General features: G+C 31.1%; 1 protein-coding gene across 1 annotated transcript in view; it reads left to right on the top strand.

Moving 5' to 3' along the window:
* Window positions 1-7291: 7291 nt before the first annotated feature.
* Window positions 7292-19565, top strand: part of LOC134713679 (allatostatin-A receptor-like) — a 54629-nt gene continuing 42355 nt past the window's right edge. Inside the window, exon 1 of the mRNA XM_063575002.1 lies at window positions 7292-7701. Within this exon, the coding sequence (XP_063431072.1) occupies window positions 7292-7701 (410 nt within the window). The remainder of the gene's footprint in view (window positions 7702-19565) is intronic.

Below are 19565 nucleotides of genomic sequence, written 5' to 3'. Positions count from 1 at the left end.
CTTAAAGATGACAAAAAGTTTAAGTACTGAAAATGATTTAAATTTTCAGTACTGAAAAATGACTGAAATTTTCAGTACTGAAAAATGACTGAAATTTTCAGTACTGAAAAATGGCTGAAATTTTAAGTACTGAAAAATGGCTGAAATTTTTAGTACTGAAAAATGGCTGAAATTTTCAGTACTGAAAAATGACTGTAATTTTCAGTACTGTTATCAACTTTTTCCCAACATTACTGAAAATGATATAAAAATTAATGTACTGAATAGTGATGTTTCCTAAAAGTACTGTTTATATAGCGGCATTTAATGTACTGATTAGTAATGTTTCCTAAAAGTACTGTTTATATAGCGGCATTTAATGTACTGATTAGTAATGTTTCCTAAAAGTACTGTTTATATAGCGGCATTTAATGTACTGATTAGTAATGTTTCCTAAAAGTACTGTTTATATAGCGGCATTTAATGTACTGATTAGTAATGTTTCCTAGAAGTACTGTTTTTATAGCGGCATTTAATGTACATGTAAACGCTAGTCAAATTGTTGGTAGTGTACTGCTTCTTCTAGGCTATTTATAGATAAAATCTGAAACCCTCATAAATCACATGCATATTGCACTCTGGCTTGTTCTTATAAAGCGCTGTACTTAAACAAATTAGGTAAGCCAGAATAAAAAAAAATGAAAACCAGACGTCTAAATCATGTTTTTAGATCTACCTTCTTGTCAGGAACGACCAAAGCCGAATATTTGAAGGTGTTAATAACCAAGAAGTATGTATAAAATCTCATTTGCTGGAATTATATTATGAATGACAAACATTCAACTTAAAGAAAAAAATGCAAAAGTTGATATTGCTTTGTTTCATAAATAAGAATGCAGACGTAGATACAAGTCTTAGGAAGGGTATAGAAATACTTCTCGGTACTATAAAAAAAGTAAAATCACAAAAATACTGAACTCAGAGGAAAATCAATACGGAAAGTCCATAATCACATGGCAAAATCAAATAACAAAACGCATCAAAAACGAATAGACAAGAACTGTCATATTCCTGACTTGGTACAGGCATTTTCAAATGTAGAAAATGCCTGTACCAAATGAAATAAACACACACTCAATCAGAAATAGCTCATATGTTGTTTTACTTTTGTATTTTACATCTTATCTGCAATTTTTTTTCTGTGCAGCGAGTTTGCTTCGTAGTAAACATGTTATGCAATAATATGTTGCTGTCAATGAAATCATACATCAAATCAGTTTCTTCAGGGAGCAACTGTTAACACTTATTTACTGTATATACATAAATAACGTAGATACTGTTATCAAATATAAGGTTAAACGTCTCTTTTTTTCGACATGATAAACACACCCAGATCAATAAAGCCTAATCAATTTGATGAGAAAAGGTCATTAAAATAATTATTTAGGGAAATGTCGGTGTTGACATGGATATCAATTATGTGGTCATTTTTAGAAATTTCCTGTTTACAAAAATAAGGATTTTCTTATCCCAGGCGTGGATTACATTTGCAGTATTTGGCACTACTTTTTGGAATTTTGGATCCTCAATGCTCTTCACCTTTGTATTTATTTGGTTTATAATTATTTTGATATAAGCGTCACTGATGAGTCTTATGCAGACGAAACGCGCGTCTGGTGTACTAAATTATAATCCTGGTACCTTTGATAACTAAAAACAAAAGAAAATGTATGCGAACATAAAACTCTTATAGGGAATTTTATGAAAAAGGAATGATAATGAGTACTCAATTTTTTTAAAAAATCATGTTTTTTTTTATTGATGAAATCTAAAGGTTGTTATCCTTTGTTACTATCATTTATTTGGGTTTTGTTTAAGAATAAATCGGAAAACATCTTGATTTCTGAATTTCTCGTCAATCTTTACCATTTGTGTCAAATTCTATAAATATAAGAAGATGTGGTTTGAGTGCCAATGAGACAACTCTCAATCCAAGTCACAACTTATAAAGAAGAACCCATTAAAGGTCAAAGTACGGTGTTATGCCGTCTTTAAATGCTATGAGTGTTGTGTCCCTTTGCAATTACTTTGTCATACACATAATTTGATACGAGTTCAATTTCCGTGATATAACCTTTCAAAGGTCTAACGTTCGATGGTTGTTTGAGATATTACAATATGTTCTATACTGACATATTCGTTTAACCGACATTAAAAAATAACGAAAATTCTCTGTATTAACAAATGTCTATTGTTTTCAAGTATTCTCGCGGGAAACGTTTTGTATTTGTATATGTGACGCGATTTTTTCCATTTACAAATATATTTGTCAAACATATACCAGCGATAACCATTTTAGCGCCTCTAAATTCGATTTCTGAAGTTATCAATGATAAAAAAGCCAAATTATACTGTAGAACTCACATGTTTCAAAGTCATACTGAAAATGTATTAGCCGTTATGACTCTGAAGCGGTTTTCTATGTTTTTGACAATCAAATAGATTTGAAAGGGACGATAATATAAGCGTATTTCAATTAAACACCTCAAAATCTAACATGTCGCAATTTATTCATTCTTCGAAATATGATAATGCAGAAAGGTTATAATCGATGTAAAATGATGAATCAAGAACAGTGTCTTTTTTAGATACATTTAATAAATATATTAAACATAAACAATGAAAATCAATGAAGGAATTATAGCACAGTGTAAACTTTAAAACATATTCTAAAGATAAGAAGAAATGCATTTAGGTCAACTCTAGAAAAATCCAGACTGATAAAAAAAATGAGCACAAGTCACGTAAAAGTACTGACATAATTTCCTCGGCTTAGTACGGATATATGTTGGAGATGTTATGCAAATTAAGCTAAGCTTAGCCGTATAAACTTCGAAAATTAATCAAGATAACAATTATTTGGAACCATTTTCAGATAGCAGCAAATGATTAGTAAGTTAAAACCATGGCAACATGCATGCGGATCTTGTTTCTTCTTTGACTATAAAAAAGCAAATGCATGTGATGTGACGTCAAAATGTTTATGTTTATTTTAATAATACAATTTTATCAATTTTGTTTGACCTACATGTCAAGCTATTTGATGTGATGTCAACAAATCTAGTGAGTTTAACACACGAATAAAAAGACAAATTTTACGACCCGACATGACAGCCACGAGTCATTGGATTGTTGGAAGACACAATTTTCTAAAGCTGCAGATAATGAGTATTTTGTGAGCTTCATTTAAGTAGTGAGTATACTTCCCGAATTGTCAAAAGGTAGTAAGAACTTAGTTTAAAATATGTTCATTAAATAATTGATCAACACATCTATGTAAAGTACCATTTTTCCTGTTATTACCATTTGAATAAATCAACGTCAGCGCATTTATAACTTCTATGACTATTTTGCCGCCAATCTATTGTTCAAAATGAATGACTACAACGATTTTTCTCTCCACATTTGGATACTTGAAATGTATATAAAACTATAAGGGAACCAATTACACAATTGATTTACAGAAAGTTTATTTTAATGGCCTGAATGATCCATATAAACCAAAAGTTTTCTTTTTAATCCTGTGATATCGGTAGAAAAAATGAAAATATTCAATGTCAGTATTATTGCAAAAAGGCACAGTTGTTATTTGCTATCTGTCTATGATATTGAGAAACAGAGCATATTCTTTAAATATAATAATATAACAATAATTATTCATGCTATATTTTATTCTTTATATTTAAGAGAAAACTAACAGCGAAACAAACGACACAGATGGTTCCTATTGCACTGTTCAGTGCTAATCTGTTTAGTGCTAGGCTTGGTTTTGCTTGTATGCATTTTATATATGTTTGCTTCTTTAAGATGCATGTGCTTTGTTTCTGTTGTTTTTACATGTTGTATATCATGCTTCTATGAATTATGTTCTGTTCTTTTATATATATATTTACTTTGGATAAATCTGTTGTAGAGTTGTCACTGACTCAGACGTACTTATATAATTATTTTCTGTGACTGTATCTTGCATTAATTTGAAGGATCCTTTACTATGGATAATTGAGCTGATCTGTAACAATAACATCTCCATGCCTTATATACCATCTACTGTTGTACGCTGCTAGATTAAAACTGACGAGGAAAGGTTCCAAACGGCCAACGAAAGCTTTATTATTGTGAAGCCCAGGTGGTTGTGTGGTCTAGTGGGACGGCTGCAGTGCAGGCGATTTGGTGTTACGATATCTCAGTAGCATGGGTTCGAATCCCGCCGAGGGAAAAACAAAAATTTGCGAAAGCAAATTTACAGATCTTACATTGTTGTGTTGATGTTTAGACGAGTTGTATATATACATGTATATATATATATAAGTAAATTATAAAAGCTCTAAGGAGTTCATATTCTATGTAACTCTATTCAAATATAAAACACTCTACTAAAATCTAAAATTGTTACACGATTATGACTGCCGCACCCATATTTTGACTATTTATTTTTTATGTATGTTTAGTTTACGCATCATTGTTAATATAACGGAATTTGATTAGACTGCCAACAAAGTGAGAGGTTTAGCGCTATAAAACCAGGCTTAATCCCCCATTTTCTACATTTGAAAACCCCTGTACCAAGTCAGGAATATGACAGTGCTTGTCCATACGTTTTTGATGTTTTTTTGTCATTTGATTTTGCAATGTGATTAGGGACTTTCCGATTTGATTTTCCTCTGAGTTCGGTATTTTTGTGATTTTACTTTATACTTCCGTATGTACTATGAATATTAAACGATAAATAACTAGATTTCATTACATTATGATAATTTTTAACTAACTGTGCGAAAAAAATACGATGTAAATGTCATTAGTCACAAACAAACTTGATCGGATTTAAAAACGATTTAAACACGAATAACCTAGTTGCATTTCATTATCAAAGGTAACTAGTAATGGGGATATCAAATGTTCAAATACATTTGATTGAGATTTATACAACGATTCTGCCGCAAGGCTGTAAAAAAGTGATGCATTATTGACAGCAAGTAACATTGCGACCAAATGAAATGGATTAAAAAGTCATCGAGTATATAGTTTAAGTTCTACTTGATTACTATATTCCATATTCGTAAACGAATTCATTTATCTTTTAAATCAAGCGTTTGGGCTCATTTTTCTTATAGATAAAACTAATCATGAGTATCCTAAGAACGAAATATCTAATTCAAAAACAACCTCATAGTTAAAGAATAATTCTTAATACTGAAGTATTTTGTTACTCCTTCATTGCTTTATTGATAATTTTAAGCACGTTTCTATCTGTTTGATCAAGTTAATCATTATGATATTTTTTCATTTACAGTTTTGTCGAACCGTTTAGGAATTCAAGAGCGGTCTTTAAATTGCCTGTATATAGTGTATCACCTTTGCGAAAAGATCCGTGTAATCTAAATTAAGTATCAGCATTAGCGTTTTCATTATCTTTCCGTCGCATACCATCCATCTGCAATAAATGATTGAAGATCTAACGAAAGGGTAGATTCAAATATCATAAGTCGGAAAAACATACATCATAATCAATAAAAACAATTATTCAAAATCCAAATTATTTAAGCTCCGAAAAACTTTACCAAATAAAATTAAGATTGACCGCAATCACTCTTAAGGTTTCCAGTTAAAAATTAAATTCAGAAACTCTCATTCATCAACCGACGTGGCTACGATCATTAAAATTAAGCATACGGTTTAAATGAAAATACTTCTCTTATAGCTTGAAAATCATAACTTCATTCCACCATACCATAAAAACCATGCTAGAGGAACACTCTTATGACTGATGAGTATAATATAAACGCAGTTGTTCAGACTGTTTATGTGTGTAAAATGCAACTAAAAAAAGAGAAAATTGGTTATGAAAACTTATGATACACACCTCCATCAGAGACCAAACGACATTCACATTATTTACTATAGGTCGTCGGTCGGCCTCTTACTATGCTTAAAAGGTATAAAAACTAGGAAAACTGTCTGGTTTATGTACAAAATAAAAAATAAATATGATGTACCACTACAAACGACAGGTTCTTGACTTTGGGTGGGTGTAAGTGTACAGAATACAACACTCTACGTTAAAATGAAATTAAGGATGTCTGCTGGTCATGTTTTTGAATTCTTGTCATAATTTCGATTTTCTCAGGTTTTATCCATCCAAATGTATTAATTTTTTTTTTACACGACACCCCACTTTTGTCTTCATAAATCTGTTCAATAGATCATTTAAGATTTAGTATTCCGGCGGCATGAAATCCTAGTTATTTTTTCTTGGTTTAAAGGGTAAAAAACAATTCCAATGTTAACAAATAGTAAAGTCTGAAGAAAGCCCTTTTCCCGCCATTTTCTAAATGTCTCGTATTTTGAAAACTACACACGAGACTAATGATTTTATTACTTTATTTTGTTTAAATATCAAAGTTGTTTTCATTTTAAGCAACCACATGAAATCCTTGTTATTTTAAATTAGAGCAGCAGACATCCTTAAACAATAGTTTTTAATAGGGTCTGTATGTGATCTGATATAATCAATAAAAATGTCGTTTCCAAACTTTTTGTAACAATGAAATTTCCTATTTCTAAATTTTTAATTATTTGCCACAAACAGACTTTTTATTCATAATGTTTCAACATTCTAAAATGTCTGTTTTTTTGTTAGGTTATATATTAATCTCTGTAAACATGTGGTATGAATATTTTCACGTATATCGTAGAGGATCGTTAAACTAAAGTTTGAGGAAATTCTTTTACTATTTTGGAAAACCATATTTAAACGGACACGAACTTTTTAAAGCATTGTTAGTGTTATATGTGCCTTAATACAATCTAATCATGAAATTTATGTGTATCAAAAAAAGTAAACTGTAATTCATTCACCTGTCGTGTGTGAAAATGATATTGAAACAGTGAAATGATTTCTGTTAATTATATTTAATATGTTGTATTTGTTGCTGATTAACGTTAAACTCTTCTTTTGATATATGTCGATCTCAGTATAGAAAATTTATATTGGATATTTCTTAAAAATAACTTTGTTTGCCTGTGAAAATAACTTATACAGGGAATCAATAGGAATCCATCAGTTCTTACTTAGCTGTTCATTGGACAATTTCTGGAACACTGGAATAAGCATCTGTTTTAAGTTAAACATTTATTAAAGCAGATAGGAAATGGATCCATGAAGAAAGAAAGTATGTAACATTTTCAACTCAACTTTAAAATAAAAAAGTTTATTTCAATTGCTATAAGGACTTTACAATAGTTTTAATCAAAAATGGCAAATAATTCATTGATGGATTTTAAATATATCAACTTTTCATCTGACATGTTATTTGAATATGATGGAGACATAGAAAATTTGAGAAAGCCATGGGTACGTAATGCTCATTTTGTACCTACGGTAACTATATACAGTGTAGCTTTCCTTGTCGGATTAATAGGGAATGCATTGGTCATTTTTGCTGTATTTGGAGACAGAAAGTCTAGAAGTGTTACGAAAAACTTCATGGTTAGTTTAGCTGTCGCTGATATACTTTTTCTTTTGGTGTGTGTTCCTTATCAAACGGTGGGGTATACTATAAATAACTGGTCGTTAGGATCCGTTATATGTAAACTTGTTGGATTTGTGGAGATGTTAACAGCCATGGCGTCCATCCTCAATCTATCATCTGTAAGTGTTGAAAGGTAAGTTCGTTTCACTTTTTTTTACTCTAGATTGTATTAAATTTTACGTTTTGTTTAGTTTTAAAGTTCATATTGATATTAAAGTATGTTCGTGTAATCATATTTGATGCAACATGCATAAGATTTAATCAAAGATGATATACGCCCAAAGCTCAGTCATTCAGCACTAATAAATCTAAATGCTTTTACAGTCTGTTCAAATGACTTCAAGTCTATATGTTTGAATGAATGAATGAATATTTTATTGTTTGAATACTATATGCATACGAAATTGATATTAAAAATGCAGATTGTATACAACATATGGTTCAGCTTAAAGTAAATAACAAGTAATGCATGCACTCATTTAATTGTTCGGTCGGTTAACTTGAACACATATTTTTTTCAACTTTACGTGGTCATTTGTACGTGTTTGGTTTTATAAATATTTTGATATGAGCGTCACTGATGAGTCTTATGTTGACGAAACGCGCGTCTAGCGTACTAAATTATAATCCTGGTACCTTTGATAACTTTTGGAGGAGATTTCTGATAGATGAGCTTTTGTAATTATTTATTATTTTGGCTACTTTCTGCTGCCTAAGTATAGTCTCTGAGCATCATTGCTAAGCTTCTTAAGATATACACGCGGAAATGGTAATGGTATTCTCTTATGTTATATAAGGTAGCAGTCCAATGACATTCATTTATTTTATCATTATTGTAATTATAAAAAAAAGGAAACGATCGACCTTCACTACATATGACGTAATATTAATTTCAAGTGTAGGGATACTCCTTTCTGATATCAGACTCGATAATTTCTACAGAAGTATTGTGTTTGAAGTTTACTTTCAGATTCAAAATGTTTGTATTATTATTTTAAAATCGAAGATCTTTTAATGTAAGAATTGATACTGTTTTCAAAATTTATAAAAAATAAAATAGCTTCTGTTTCGGAATTCATACAACATATATATGAAGGTCAAATGGTATCATTAACATGTGTGTATATGCCTCATTAAAAAAGAAACAATCAAGCTACAGTCAAAAGGAATATAAATACTTCATGACCGATAACAATGCATGGACGAAATTGAAATTTGTATTGACACCTCTGCTTAAATGAATAATTCAGATATATAAGCGAGATTAATTGTGTGTGTCTGTAAAAATAAATAATTATATATAAAAATTAAGGATACTTTCGGCTTAAAAACAGAAATTGTAGAAACATTAATTTTCGTGGGATAAAAACGTAGTTGTTTTGTCTCTAAATAAGATTTCATTGGGATCTACTTTCGCGGTTTAAAAATAAAAATAAACTGAAATTATACGAAGGATAAATTTTCGTGAGGTTTTAATTTCGTGGATATATTATTCTTTTTACGAAATAAACGAAATTAAATCCTCCATGAAAATTTTTGATGTTACTTGAGACATTTATGAAGTTACGGTTGATCTATGAATACCATTAATATCATAACCGTGCAGGACTTGAACTTACTAAGGTTTTCCCATAGAGATACTGAGTGTAGGATAGTGTATGTAAATCACTCGAAGTTAATAGTCCAGAGTATCCTTATATTAAGTTTCTTCTTGGAAAAATGTTAACATTAACAGCTTTAGCATATGAGCCCCCGAGGGTTACAGTAGTATGGTATCTGTATACAACATCTTATATAATATACGTTTATCATTAAACAGAAAATAAAAATACAAATAAACGTTTACCATTAAACAGAAAATAAAAATACAAATAAACGTTTATCATTAAACAGAAAATAAAAATATACGTTTATCATTAAACAGAAAATAAAAATATACGTTTATCATTAAACAGAAAATAAAAATATACGTTTATCATTAAACAGAAAATAAAAATACAAAGCAAAGAACATCATTCTTTTCTTTTTTTCTGAAGAAGTTTGAAGATGTTATATAATTCATTGTGTCTATTCAAGTCTAGAGCCTACAATCTAGTAGTTGTCAATAGTTGATGTCTGTCATATTTGATTTTCAATTACTATTTTCTCATAAATCTTTGGTTTTTCTTGTTTGAATTGATTCCCTTTTTGTCATTTTGGAGCCATGTAAAACTGACTATACGTTATTGGCTTTTCTCATTGTTGTATAGTGACGTATAGTATTTTTCTTCCACGTCATTAGTCTCATTGGCATTCATACCACAACTCCTTCTTTTATATATTTTTTTTGGTTTTTACCAAATATAGGAGAATATAATACTGTATAAAAGCTCAAGGGAAACATGTGAAATTTTCAGATTTAGATTTATAATGCATATTTTATATATAAGATACAATTGCCAAAGAATTCTGCATTTACCAATGATTTTCAGCAAATGAATTTAATTCTTTTCCCTAGTTTAAAGATATCACAGAGTACGTAAAACGTAATCTGACTGGTTTCACCTTTTTGTTAAACTTTGAAGCAATATCAGATTAAATATCCATCAAATGACTATCAAGGCATATATCCACTCTAAACAACAATATATGTTAAATTAAAGGAATTTAAGTTAAGTTAAATTTAAGATGAGAATGAAATTGATCATCCTTTTAGAATTAATCCTTAAACATTTCTCTGTCGACAACAAAGGGAGTAATTGAGTAATGGAAGGGAAAGTCAGTTTTACATGGAATATTTTCATATCAAATTAATCCGTGCAGAACTTTAATAACTCTGTCTCAGAAGAATACATATGCATTAAATTAATATATATGATATATGATACATAGCATTATCGTCACGATCTTTGAGGTAGGATTTGGATATAATGATATGGTCTTTTGGACTACTCCTGTCTGCCTGCATGATCAATGCTGAATTGAAGTTCTAGTAGATAAACTAGATATATAAGTATGAATTATCGTGCTGATTCTGATTTTCTCCCATTCCATAGACAATTTACACTTGAAAAAAATAAGAGGAATATGGTCTTCCCGCACATTGTGACGTCGGTCATATTTTCACCTCAAACATTGTGACGTATTCATAGAATGCTAATAATAATTAGCAATATCATGTATCATAATTGATGTCACGGAGAACGATACTTATTTCATCTCAATAGACACTTGAAGTTTAAAGTGCAATTAGTTACAAATATATAGGGCCTTAGAATGGAAGGTTTCATGCTTTATGCAAAATGTGTAGATCACTTGCTTTCATTCGTAAGAATTAAGAAAAAAAACCTACCCAACTTCAAACAATTCAAACATCCATATTGTACCTGATAAAAGCTTGAACATGGTTACAATCTTTGTCAAATTAATACATACAATCAATCCGATTAAAATTAGGTGTTTTTTGCAGGTTGAAACATTTGTATAGGTATCTTATATTACTAAGTCTGGATAAAATTGACAATTCTTTCTTACATACTTTTAATGAAGATTGATAGTTATCAGAGGCACCAGGATTATAATTTAGTACACCAGACGCGCGTTTCGTCTACATAAGACTCATCAGTGACGCTCATATTAAAATATTTATAAAGCCAAACAAGTACAAAGTTGAAGAGCATTGATGATCCAAAATTCCAAAAAATTGGTCCAAATACGGCTAAGGTAATCTATGCCCGGGATAAGAACATCTTTAGTTCTTTGTAAAATTCAAAGTTTTGTAAACAGGAAATTTATAAAAATGACCACATTCTTGATATTCATGTCAACACCGAAGTGCTGACTACTAGGCTGGTGACACCCTCGGGGACGAAACGTCTACCAGCAGTGGCATTAAAACTTACTCTACGTGCTGATTATTCTTTTAAATCAGAACCAACAGTCTTAAGTATATATTAAAGGAACACTCATACACGTATCTTTATTAACATATGTTAGTGTTAACCTACACATTATCGTGAATGTAAGACTTGTTAAAGACTTGTAAGACTTGTTGGAAGAAAGATAAGAAGTTAGCAATATCCTTTAACTCTACTTTCCGCTATATAGATGACGTTCTTTCACTAAACAATTCAAAATTTGGTGACTATGTGGATCGCATCTATCCCATCGAATTGGAGATAAAGGATACTACAGATACAGTTAAGTCGGCTTCATATCTTGACTTACATCTAGAAATTGACAATGAGGGTCGGTTGAAGACAAAACATTACGACAAAAGAGATGATTTCAGCTTTCCAATTGTGAACTTTCCATTTCTAAGTAGCAACATTCCAGCAGCACCTGCATACGGGGTATATATCTCCCAATTGATACGATATTCCCGTGCTTGCATTTCCTATCATGATTTTCTTGATAGAGGGTTACTGCTCACAAGGAAGCTATTAAACCAAGAGTTCCAAATGGTGAAGTTGAAATCATCCCTTCGTAAATTTTACGGACGCCATCACGAGTTGGTTGACCGTTATGGAATAACCGTTTCACAAATGATATCGGATATGTTCCTTACGTCGTAACTACAATCCCCTTCCCTTTCATGAATTTGACCTACCGAATTAGACTATTTACCGGATTTGTAATCACATAAGCAACACGACGGGTGCCGCATGTGGAGCAGGATCTGCTTACCCTTCCGGAGCACCTGAGATCAACCCTAGTTTTTGGTGGGGTTCGTGTTGTTTATTCTTTAGTTTTCTATGTTGTGTCATGTGTACTATTGTTTTTCTGTTTGTCTTTTTCATTTTTAGCCATGGCGTTGTCAGTTTGTTTTAGATTTACGAGTTTGATTGTCCCTTTGGTGTCTTTCGTCCCTCTTTTGTTAAAGAACCAGACAAACCTGAAACAGTTTAAATATTTGCTTTGTAATTGATATTTGAAATGCAAAAAGGGATAACAATGCTTTTTTAAATCTCAAATAATAAGAATGAAATCCTACTTGAATTAAGATTCCCGTGAGCATTAAGTAAAATGCAATCCTTGAATTACTGCTTGGCGCTCACTTGATTTAAAAACGTTTCTGCTAACATGTGGATATTATGTTCAGTATCAATAAACAATTATGTACACGTCGATGAGACAGTAACTCAATAACAAAAGTTCATCAATAGGATAAAAGTCAGCGTTGGTTTGTTAATACAGTTAGAACTAATGTAACTACAACGAGGTCTCTTTTATATTTTTTTTTGCTTCTTGAATTACACAAAGTTCGTTACAAAGGATTGTCCTCGACTAAGTGCTTTAAGAAACATAAAACTTAAGACGGATCCCTTGACAGAAGATTCAAAAGCAAGAACCAGAGTGACAGTCTATCTAAAACCTATTTTATTTCAAGAAGTATTTTCAATTCTCACAATTGTTTTAAAGAAATTTAAGTAGTATTTGAGAAACTAAATCATTAAAATTGTTAAAGTGTGATAGGTCTTGTTATTCATTCGTCACTTTGATCATTGTGACTATATATAATTATGTGTAATATATGTTTACCGGTTACTTGTCTTCATCAACTAGTCTTAGCTAGTTCACGATAAGCTTCATGTAACACGATTCCGTTTATTGCACTTTGACGTCCTTTTAAGGATTTCAAAGTAACGTTTCTTTATTTCTTAATTAACTGTAATGGCAAAAACAACGGGACCTGTAATGAATTTACAATTATATGGACAGATAAATGCTGTATTATTGATATTTTTGTTTCTCTTGTAAACGCAACGAAGTATTGAATTCCTGTCTTTACCAAGCACTACATTCTTTTAATGATGCTATGATTATCCTGAATATCAAGAAGCATTGACTTTCAATTTGAAACGAATCTGATCTTTGCAAAGAAAAAAAGCAAGACATTATTTAGTTAGTTATCATAATTAATTTAACATTTTACTCTTCAATGCCTGTCGCTTGATGATACTTAAGAGCTAAATGCTTTATCTTAATTCTATTTACGACACTTTTCAACTTGTCCTATCAATCCCAAGTTCCTAATCAACATTTTCGTTAAATGTTGATTGATATTCAATATGTATCTGAGACGTTTACAAGCTGTTGATAGTCTATTTGAAATCTTAGACGCTTGCATTTAAGGAATTCGATAAGGAAAAACAAAAATGTCTTTAACCATTATTTAAGACTGTGTAATGGTATTGAAACAAAATCAAAAGAAACCCCATTCACATGTTTTAATATTGTAAATAAAAGAAGACACAAGACACGACGGGACAGTATACACTCATAGTTGTAATCAAAATGGACAACACCAAAAGCGAAATACAAAGAAAAAACAAGAAAATCCACAAAACTCTTCACAGGAAACTAAAGACTGAGCAAAACGAACACCACAAAAACTCTGTAGATGACAACACGTGGTTAAGGTTCATCATAAGGAATTGAAAAATATGGCCGTGTTTACGCCTCAAAAATTACTATGAGTACAGACAAACTGGTACATCCAGGAAAGTTTTAAGGCATGGCAGGAACTAGATATATAAAAGTTATATGAAGTCTACGTTTCAGAAAATTAAAAACTTACCTGCATTTTGATGTGCATTTTTTTCCAGTCTGCAGAAGATAGCAAAATAAACAAACACCCAAGTTTCATTTGATACGGTCCACTCAGTTACACAGTTTAAACCTGTTAAATCACCTATTGTCTACAGGTGTCTATTGTCCATCTATTGTCCATTTAAATCAATACTACTACAACATTGATTATATGAGGGGAGCTTCTCAATTGTTTTCACTAATTAGTTAATTTTTGCACCTTCTGCAGGAACGAAAAAAAATGGATAGCAAAATCTAGAAAAGTTTATAATTTTCTGAAACATAAAATGCATTTAAAATTTATTTATCTAGTTCCTGCCATCCCTCAAAACTGTTCCAGGTGTATAGGTTAGTCTGTGCTCAGAGTAAAATTTGGGGTGTAAATACGGCCATTTTAGCCAAAAGGTTATGATGAACCTTAACTATCATCGTCCGTAATGTTGCTCAGGCAAGTACAAATTCCGTGATACTGATACTTCTTATTCGACTACGTTACAATCGAGGAAAAAAGGAAGGACTTGAGATAAAAACCAATGGAACATATCAATGGTCATCTGTGACACTGAGTATAGTTTTTTATAAATTTTGTTTTCTGAAAATGTCCTGTACCAAGTATATAATAGCTGTTGTCAAATGTCCTTTAATATGTATGTTGATGTTTGTTTTTGTTGCATTTCAGTATTTTTGTTGTACCGTCGTTTCTTCTTATAGTTGATGTGTTAACCTCGGTTTTAGTTTGAAAACCGGACTTGTCTCGTCTAATCGATTAATGACTATTGATCAGAGGTATACAACTGTTGCTTTTATTGTCTACATATCGTCTAAAATCATTTTAAAGAACTGATTCCTATACCGAATATACTGCAAGACGATATTTCGACACCCTACATTTAAATAGTACTCAAACACAGTTGGAAGGCAAACGCCTGAATCTGACAGATAGAGGTCAATTTGTCGACAAAAAAAGAACCCGTATGTAAAATGTTTACGCCCACAAACAGCGCCACCTATAATTTTTTCTACGGCATCTTTGAGAACGATGTCCCAATTTGTAGCAAATTAAAACATTAAATTAACTAAAACATAGAAAAGTAAGTGTAAAACACAAATTGAAAGATATATTTGCAGATGACTGTTTATGCATGATACGCTGGCAATGTGCGCAATGTCCTTTAATCCAAGACTGAAAATTAGTTTGTTTCCTACGTCAAGATGGCGGATTTCAATGTTTACATTTTTTCACCTATTTATAATCTGACACAAATTCGTATCCAATCATTTATTAGCAATTTTATTATTGATCTTTAAATATCATCCAATTACATTTGCCGTTAGAAAGTGGCTACACGTTACCAGCCGTCGTTACAAAGTAGCCATGTGTTTTGTGGGGATACCTTGGGAATGTTGTGTTTTCAAAAGTTACGGTAAAAATCAATGTAATCTTCCTTATATTTCCATGCATACACAATTTATAACAGCAAATCCATTCTTAACAGACCCCATAAGGTAAACGGACATATTTATCTGTCTGATTGAGCAAAAATTCGTGTAAATAAGCCTGATGGGTCGTTTTGAATTCAAGCACAGCAGACAAACACGTGGTAGATTGTTTATGTTTGACAGTATGTTTACCTGAATTACACGTTGATGTTACTATACTTACCAATAACCTTTATCGTGTTATACTTTCAAGAGTTATATAATAAATCTTACCCAAAAAATACGTCTAGGTAGGCGCAGGGACTTCCTTTTCTTGGTCCTTAACTAATGAGAGTGTAATGTTACATTACAGCATTTTTTTGCATTTGATATATTTCATGTACATGTACATTTTATGTACACAAAGAATAATAAAGTAAACGAACGTACATGGGTTTAATGCCCACCCTAGGTATACGTTTTGACTCTCATAACAGGTTGGAACAAACAGAGCAGATAGCAATTGACAATAATGTAATGCTAAAATGCTGATTGATGGGGTCAAATCATCACCATCATTTTTTCTAGTATACATCAACTCCTCTAAGGATTAGTCATACTTTACTAAAAGTCCAGTGGCTAAGTCCTGTCTTTTTTGCCTCTGATATTTACTTATTTATATTTTAATTTCTAATATTCTCTTGTGCATGTACTGTAGTAAGGCAAAAGCTATTGTTACTCTTATTTTCCTCATTTGCCTTAAAACAATGGAATGTATTGATTGTTGATGTATGTAAAGTGACTTGTAATTTAACTGTCACTGCTAAAAGAGACTTGGACTCTGGTGATAAGTTTCCAGACTGTTATCTCATTGGCAACTATATCATAAATGTCAGTTTCCCCTTTATAAGTTTTAAAGAAAAGAATTTAATGATAATATAATAACAAGTTGTAAAAAATATGAAAAGTTTAGCACAAGTGCCAAATCTTATTGGCTTTTCATTCAAGAAAACCTAGAGGCATTGAAAAGTGTTGCAATTTAAAATAAATGGTTTGAACTCAGAAAATTATCAATATATAGAGAACAGATATTGTTTTAATTGGGCCTTTGGGAATATTTGCCTGTTAATTGAAGATATAATTGTTATATGCCTTTTCAAATACATGTGTGGCTCTGAACTGGCTGTGGTTTAAAATCTAAGAATGGAGTTGGTTATCTTCATATTTATCTGATTTATATTAGCATCATTGTAAATCATTATAATACATGTACATTACTTTGCTCTTCATATGCCCTATAACAGTGTTTAATTGGATTAAAATATCTTGTCTTAACCACATTTCTTTATTTTAGTATTGACAGGTTAACTTTTAAAAGCATTTAAAGTCAGTGAGTTGATGACAAGCCGAGTCAATGATTGTAAATCCAGATAATATCATGAGTTTTTTTTATAAAAATAAATAATGTGATTAAACTGGTTATCTCAATTAAAAGAACTGACATTCTGCTTTGATACTATGAGATTATTTCTGATATATCAGAATAATTAATTTCTATTTGTTGTCCTTTTTCAAAAAAAATCTAAACATCCTGTTTTTAAGTCAGTTTTGTTTTTGTCTGAGACTACTATAACATTGGAGGTGACCACAATCTCTATGTTATACATTGAAGTATAGTCTCAGGTTTTTGTAGTCCAATTGACTGCATTTTAGAGCAGGTAAATGTGAATTTGGATTAAATTTGCAGTTATTCAGTATATCTAATGACAACATACCACTATTTTATTTCATCAAAGCATTTTCAGATTTTATTTACTGGTCAGCTTAGGTTATTATCCAATCAATAATTTAATTGAAAGGACTTAACAGTTGGTTGCAGGACTTTTGAATTCAAATGTAAGAAAGAAGAAAAAATATAAAGCAAAACCTCAAATATTACATATAATAGGATTTATGATAACTGCAGGATAGCAGATTGCAATGCAGCTTTTGTTCAGTTATCTTTGTGTTGATTATTATGTTTTAAATCCCTTTCTGGTTCTTTGAATTTGATTTGAATGTTCAGATTTGTTTTCTCTTGATTAAGGCAAGCAACAGAACTTGTACAACTTATGTAGTTTCTTATCTCAGGGTGAATCCAGAAAATTTAAAACATAAGTGGTGGTATTCTCAACCATAATAACAAGGATAAAAAAGGTGGTTCCAACTATATGCATGATCCCATTCAAATGCATTAATCTTCCATAAAAAGATGAGGTTCCAATCACCAGACTCCCTGAGATCTGCAACTGTATCTTAAAGCAGCTATAATAAAACAAAAATTGTACATGTACTTCTGGCCACTGCAGATTGATTTTATTTTCAATATATGGTATTAAATGCTCACAATTTTGAAGACTTTTTCCTTTTTTCCATATTTTTGTTGAAATGTAATCTTCTGCTTCTGCATCTATTGTAACACAGGTTCTTCTGACAAATGACTGATAAACCCATCTTGTATCCTTCTATCTACCAAACGGGTGTTTGAGAATATATATATACAATAAGTTCAAGTATTTTGTCAAGAAAAAGTCAGTCTGTTATACAATGTAGGTAATTGTCTTCTTTGGAAGTGTTCAAAAACCTGTGAGAACTTGAAAAAAAATGTCATATTCAATCTTTCCATGGCTATTTTAATGTTACAACAGTAGAGGAACATAGAATATTGAAAGGTATTCAAGAACTGGTCGAAATAGATCTGCAATCATTAATTTTACTCAAATTTACTGTTGTGAACTTGCAATATCCTACGATGCGCGTACCGAGTTATCTCCCTTTGATCTCCGCTTCGCCACGAATAAACTGACACAATTGCGTATCCGGGGTTTTTGTGATCTGATATTGATATAGTTTGAGCAAAAAATGGTTTTACTTCATATTTTATACCCCCTCAACACGTTACCAAACCTATTTAAGGATTTATTACGGATTTTCCGTGGACCTACGCAAATTTTCAGAAAAAAAGTTTCACTTCACTCGTGAATTTATAACATTTTAACAATACTTTTTTATTATAATTATATAAAATAAGAAAGCTTATTCAATCTAGAATTGAACACCTTGGTTTTTATTAATGTACGAGTACAAATAAGACGATACGAGTCCAAAAACCACGAGGCATGCACGTATACAAAAAAATCGTAAACTCTGACCTTTTATCACGTGACCAATGTTTTGAACTTAGAAGCCATTAAATCGTTTGCCGTTCAACTGAACATACATTTATTCACAAAACTAAGTTAAGTCGTATGTTTCATCCCCTATTATATTTTATCGAACCCGGTATCCCTCAAGCTGTTTCATGTCCCAGGTATGGTTCGACCGACAATCATACATGTGATTTCGCATATGCTTTGCAATTTGTAAAGCGGCAATTGAATTTCGTAATTTATTTCTGTATAAATGAAAAACACGATAGAATAAGCTTGTGTATAGAAAGAAAACAAGAAATTAAATAAAGTGTATTAACCAAAAAAAAAACGAACTGCAAGGAAAAATCCAATCGGAAAGTCCATAATGGCAAAATAAAAAATAGCAACATCACCAAAGGATTGAAAAACAAAAGTGATATCCCTAACTGGTATAGGCATTTCTTATGTAGAGAGTGGTGGATAAAATATTGTTTTATAGTTTACATGTATGACAGTCGTATAACATTGTATTATATATAAATAAATGTATGACAACCATGTGTAAGAAAAACAAACAGACATTACAACTAAAAATTTCAAAAATAGGGGAACATCAGTCATGTTTACTTCCACCCTGCGTATCAACATAACGTTTTCCGTCATGAAAATAGACGTCTAATTGACATAGGATTTATAAGATATACAAGTGTTCCTTATTTTATTCAAAAAATATAGTAATTTGATTTCTTTCTAATTCTTTAATTTTGTTTTCTACTACATTATCCGTGTTAGATTTAAAAATTCCTGAATTGAAATATGGGAAGCTAGTTCACAGACT

This window comes from Mytilus trossulus, chromosome 1 (assembly GCF_036588685.1).
Source record: "Mytilus trossulus isolate FHL-02 chromosome 1, PNRI_Mtr1.1.1.hap1, whole genome shotgun sequence".
Lineage (NCBI taxonomy): Eukaryota > Metazoa > Mollusca > Bivalvia > Mytilida > Mytilidae > Mytilus > Mytilus trossulus.
The sequence above is the reverse complement of the archived record's forward strand: the minus strand, read 5'-3'. Positions and strand labels throughout refer to the sequence as shown.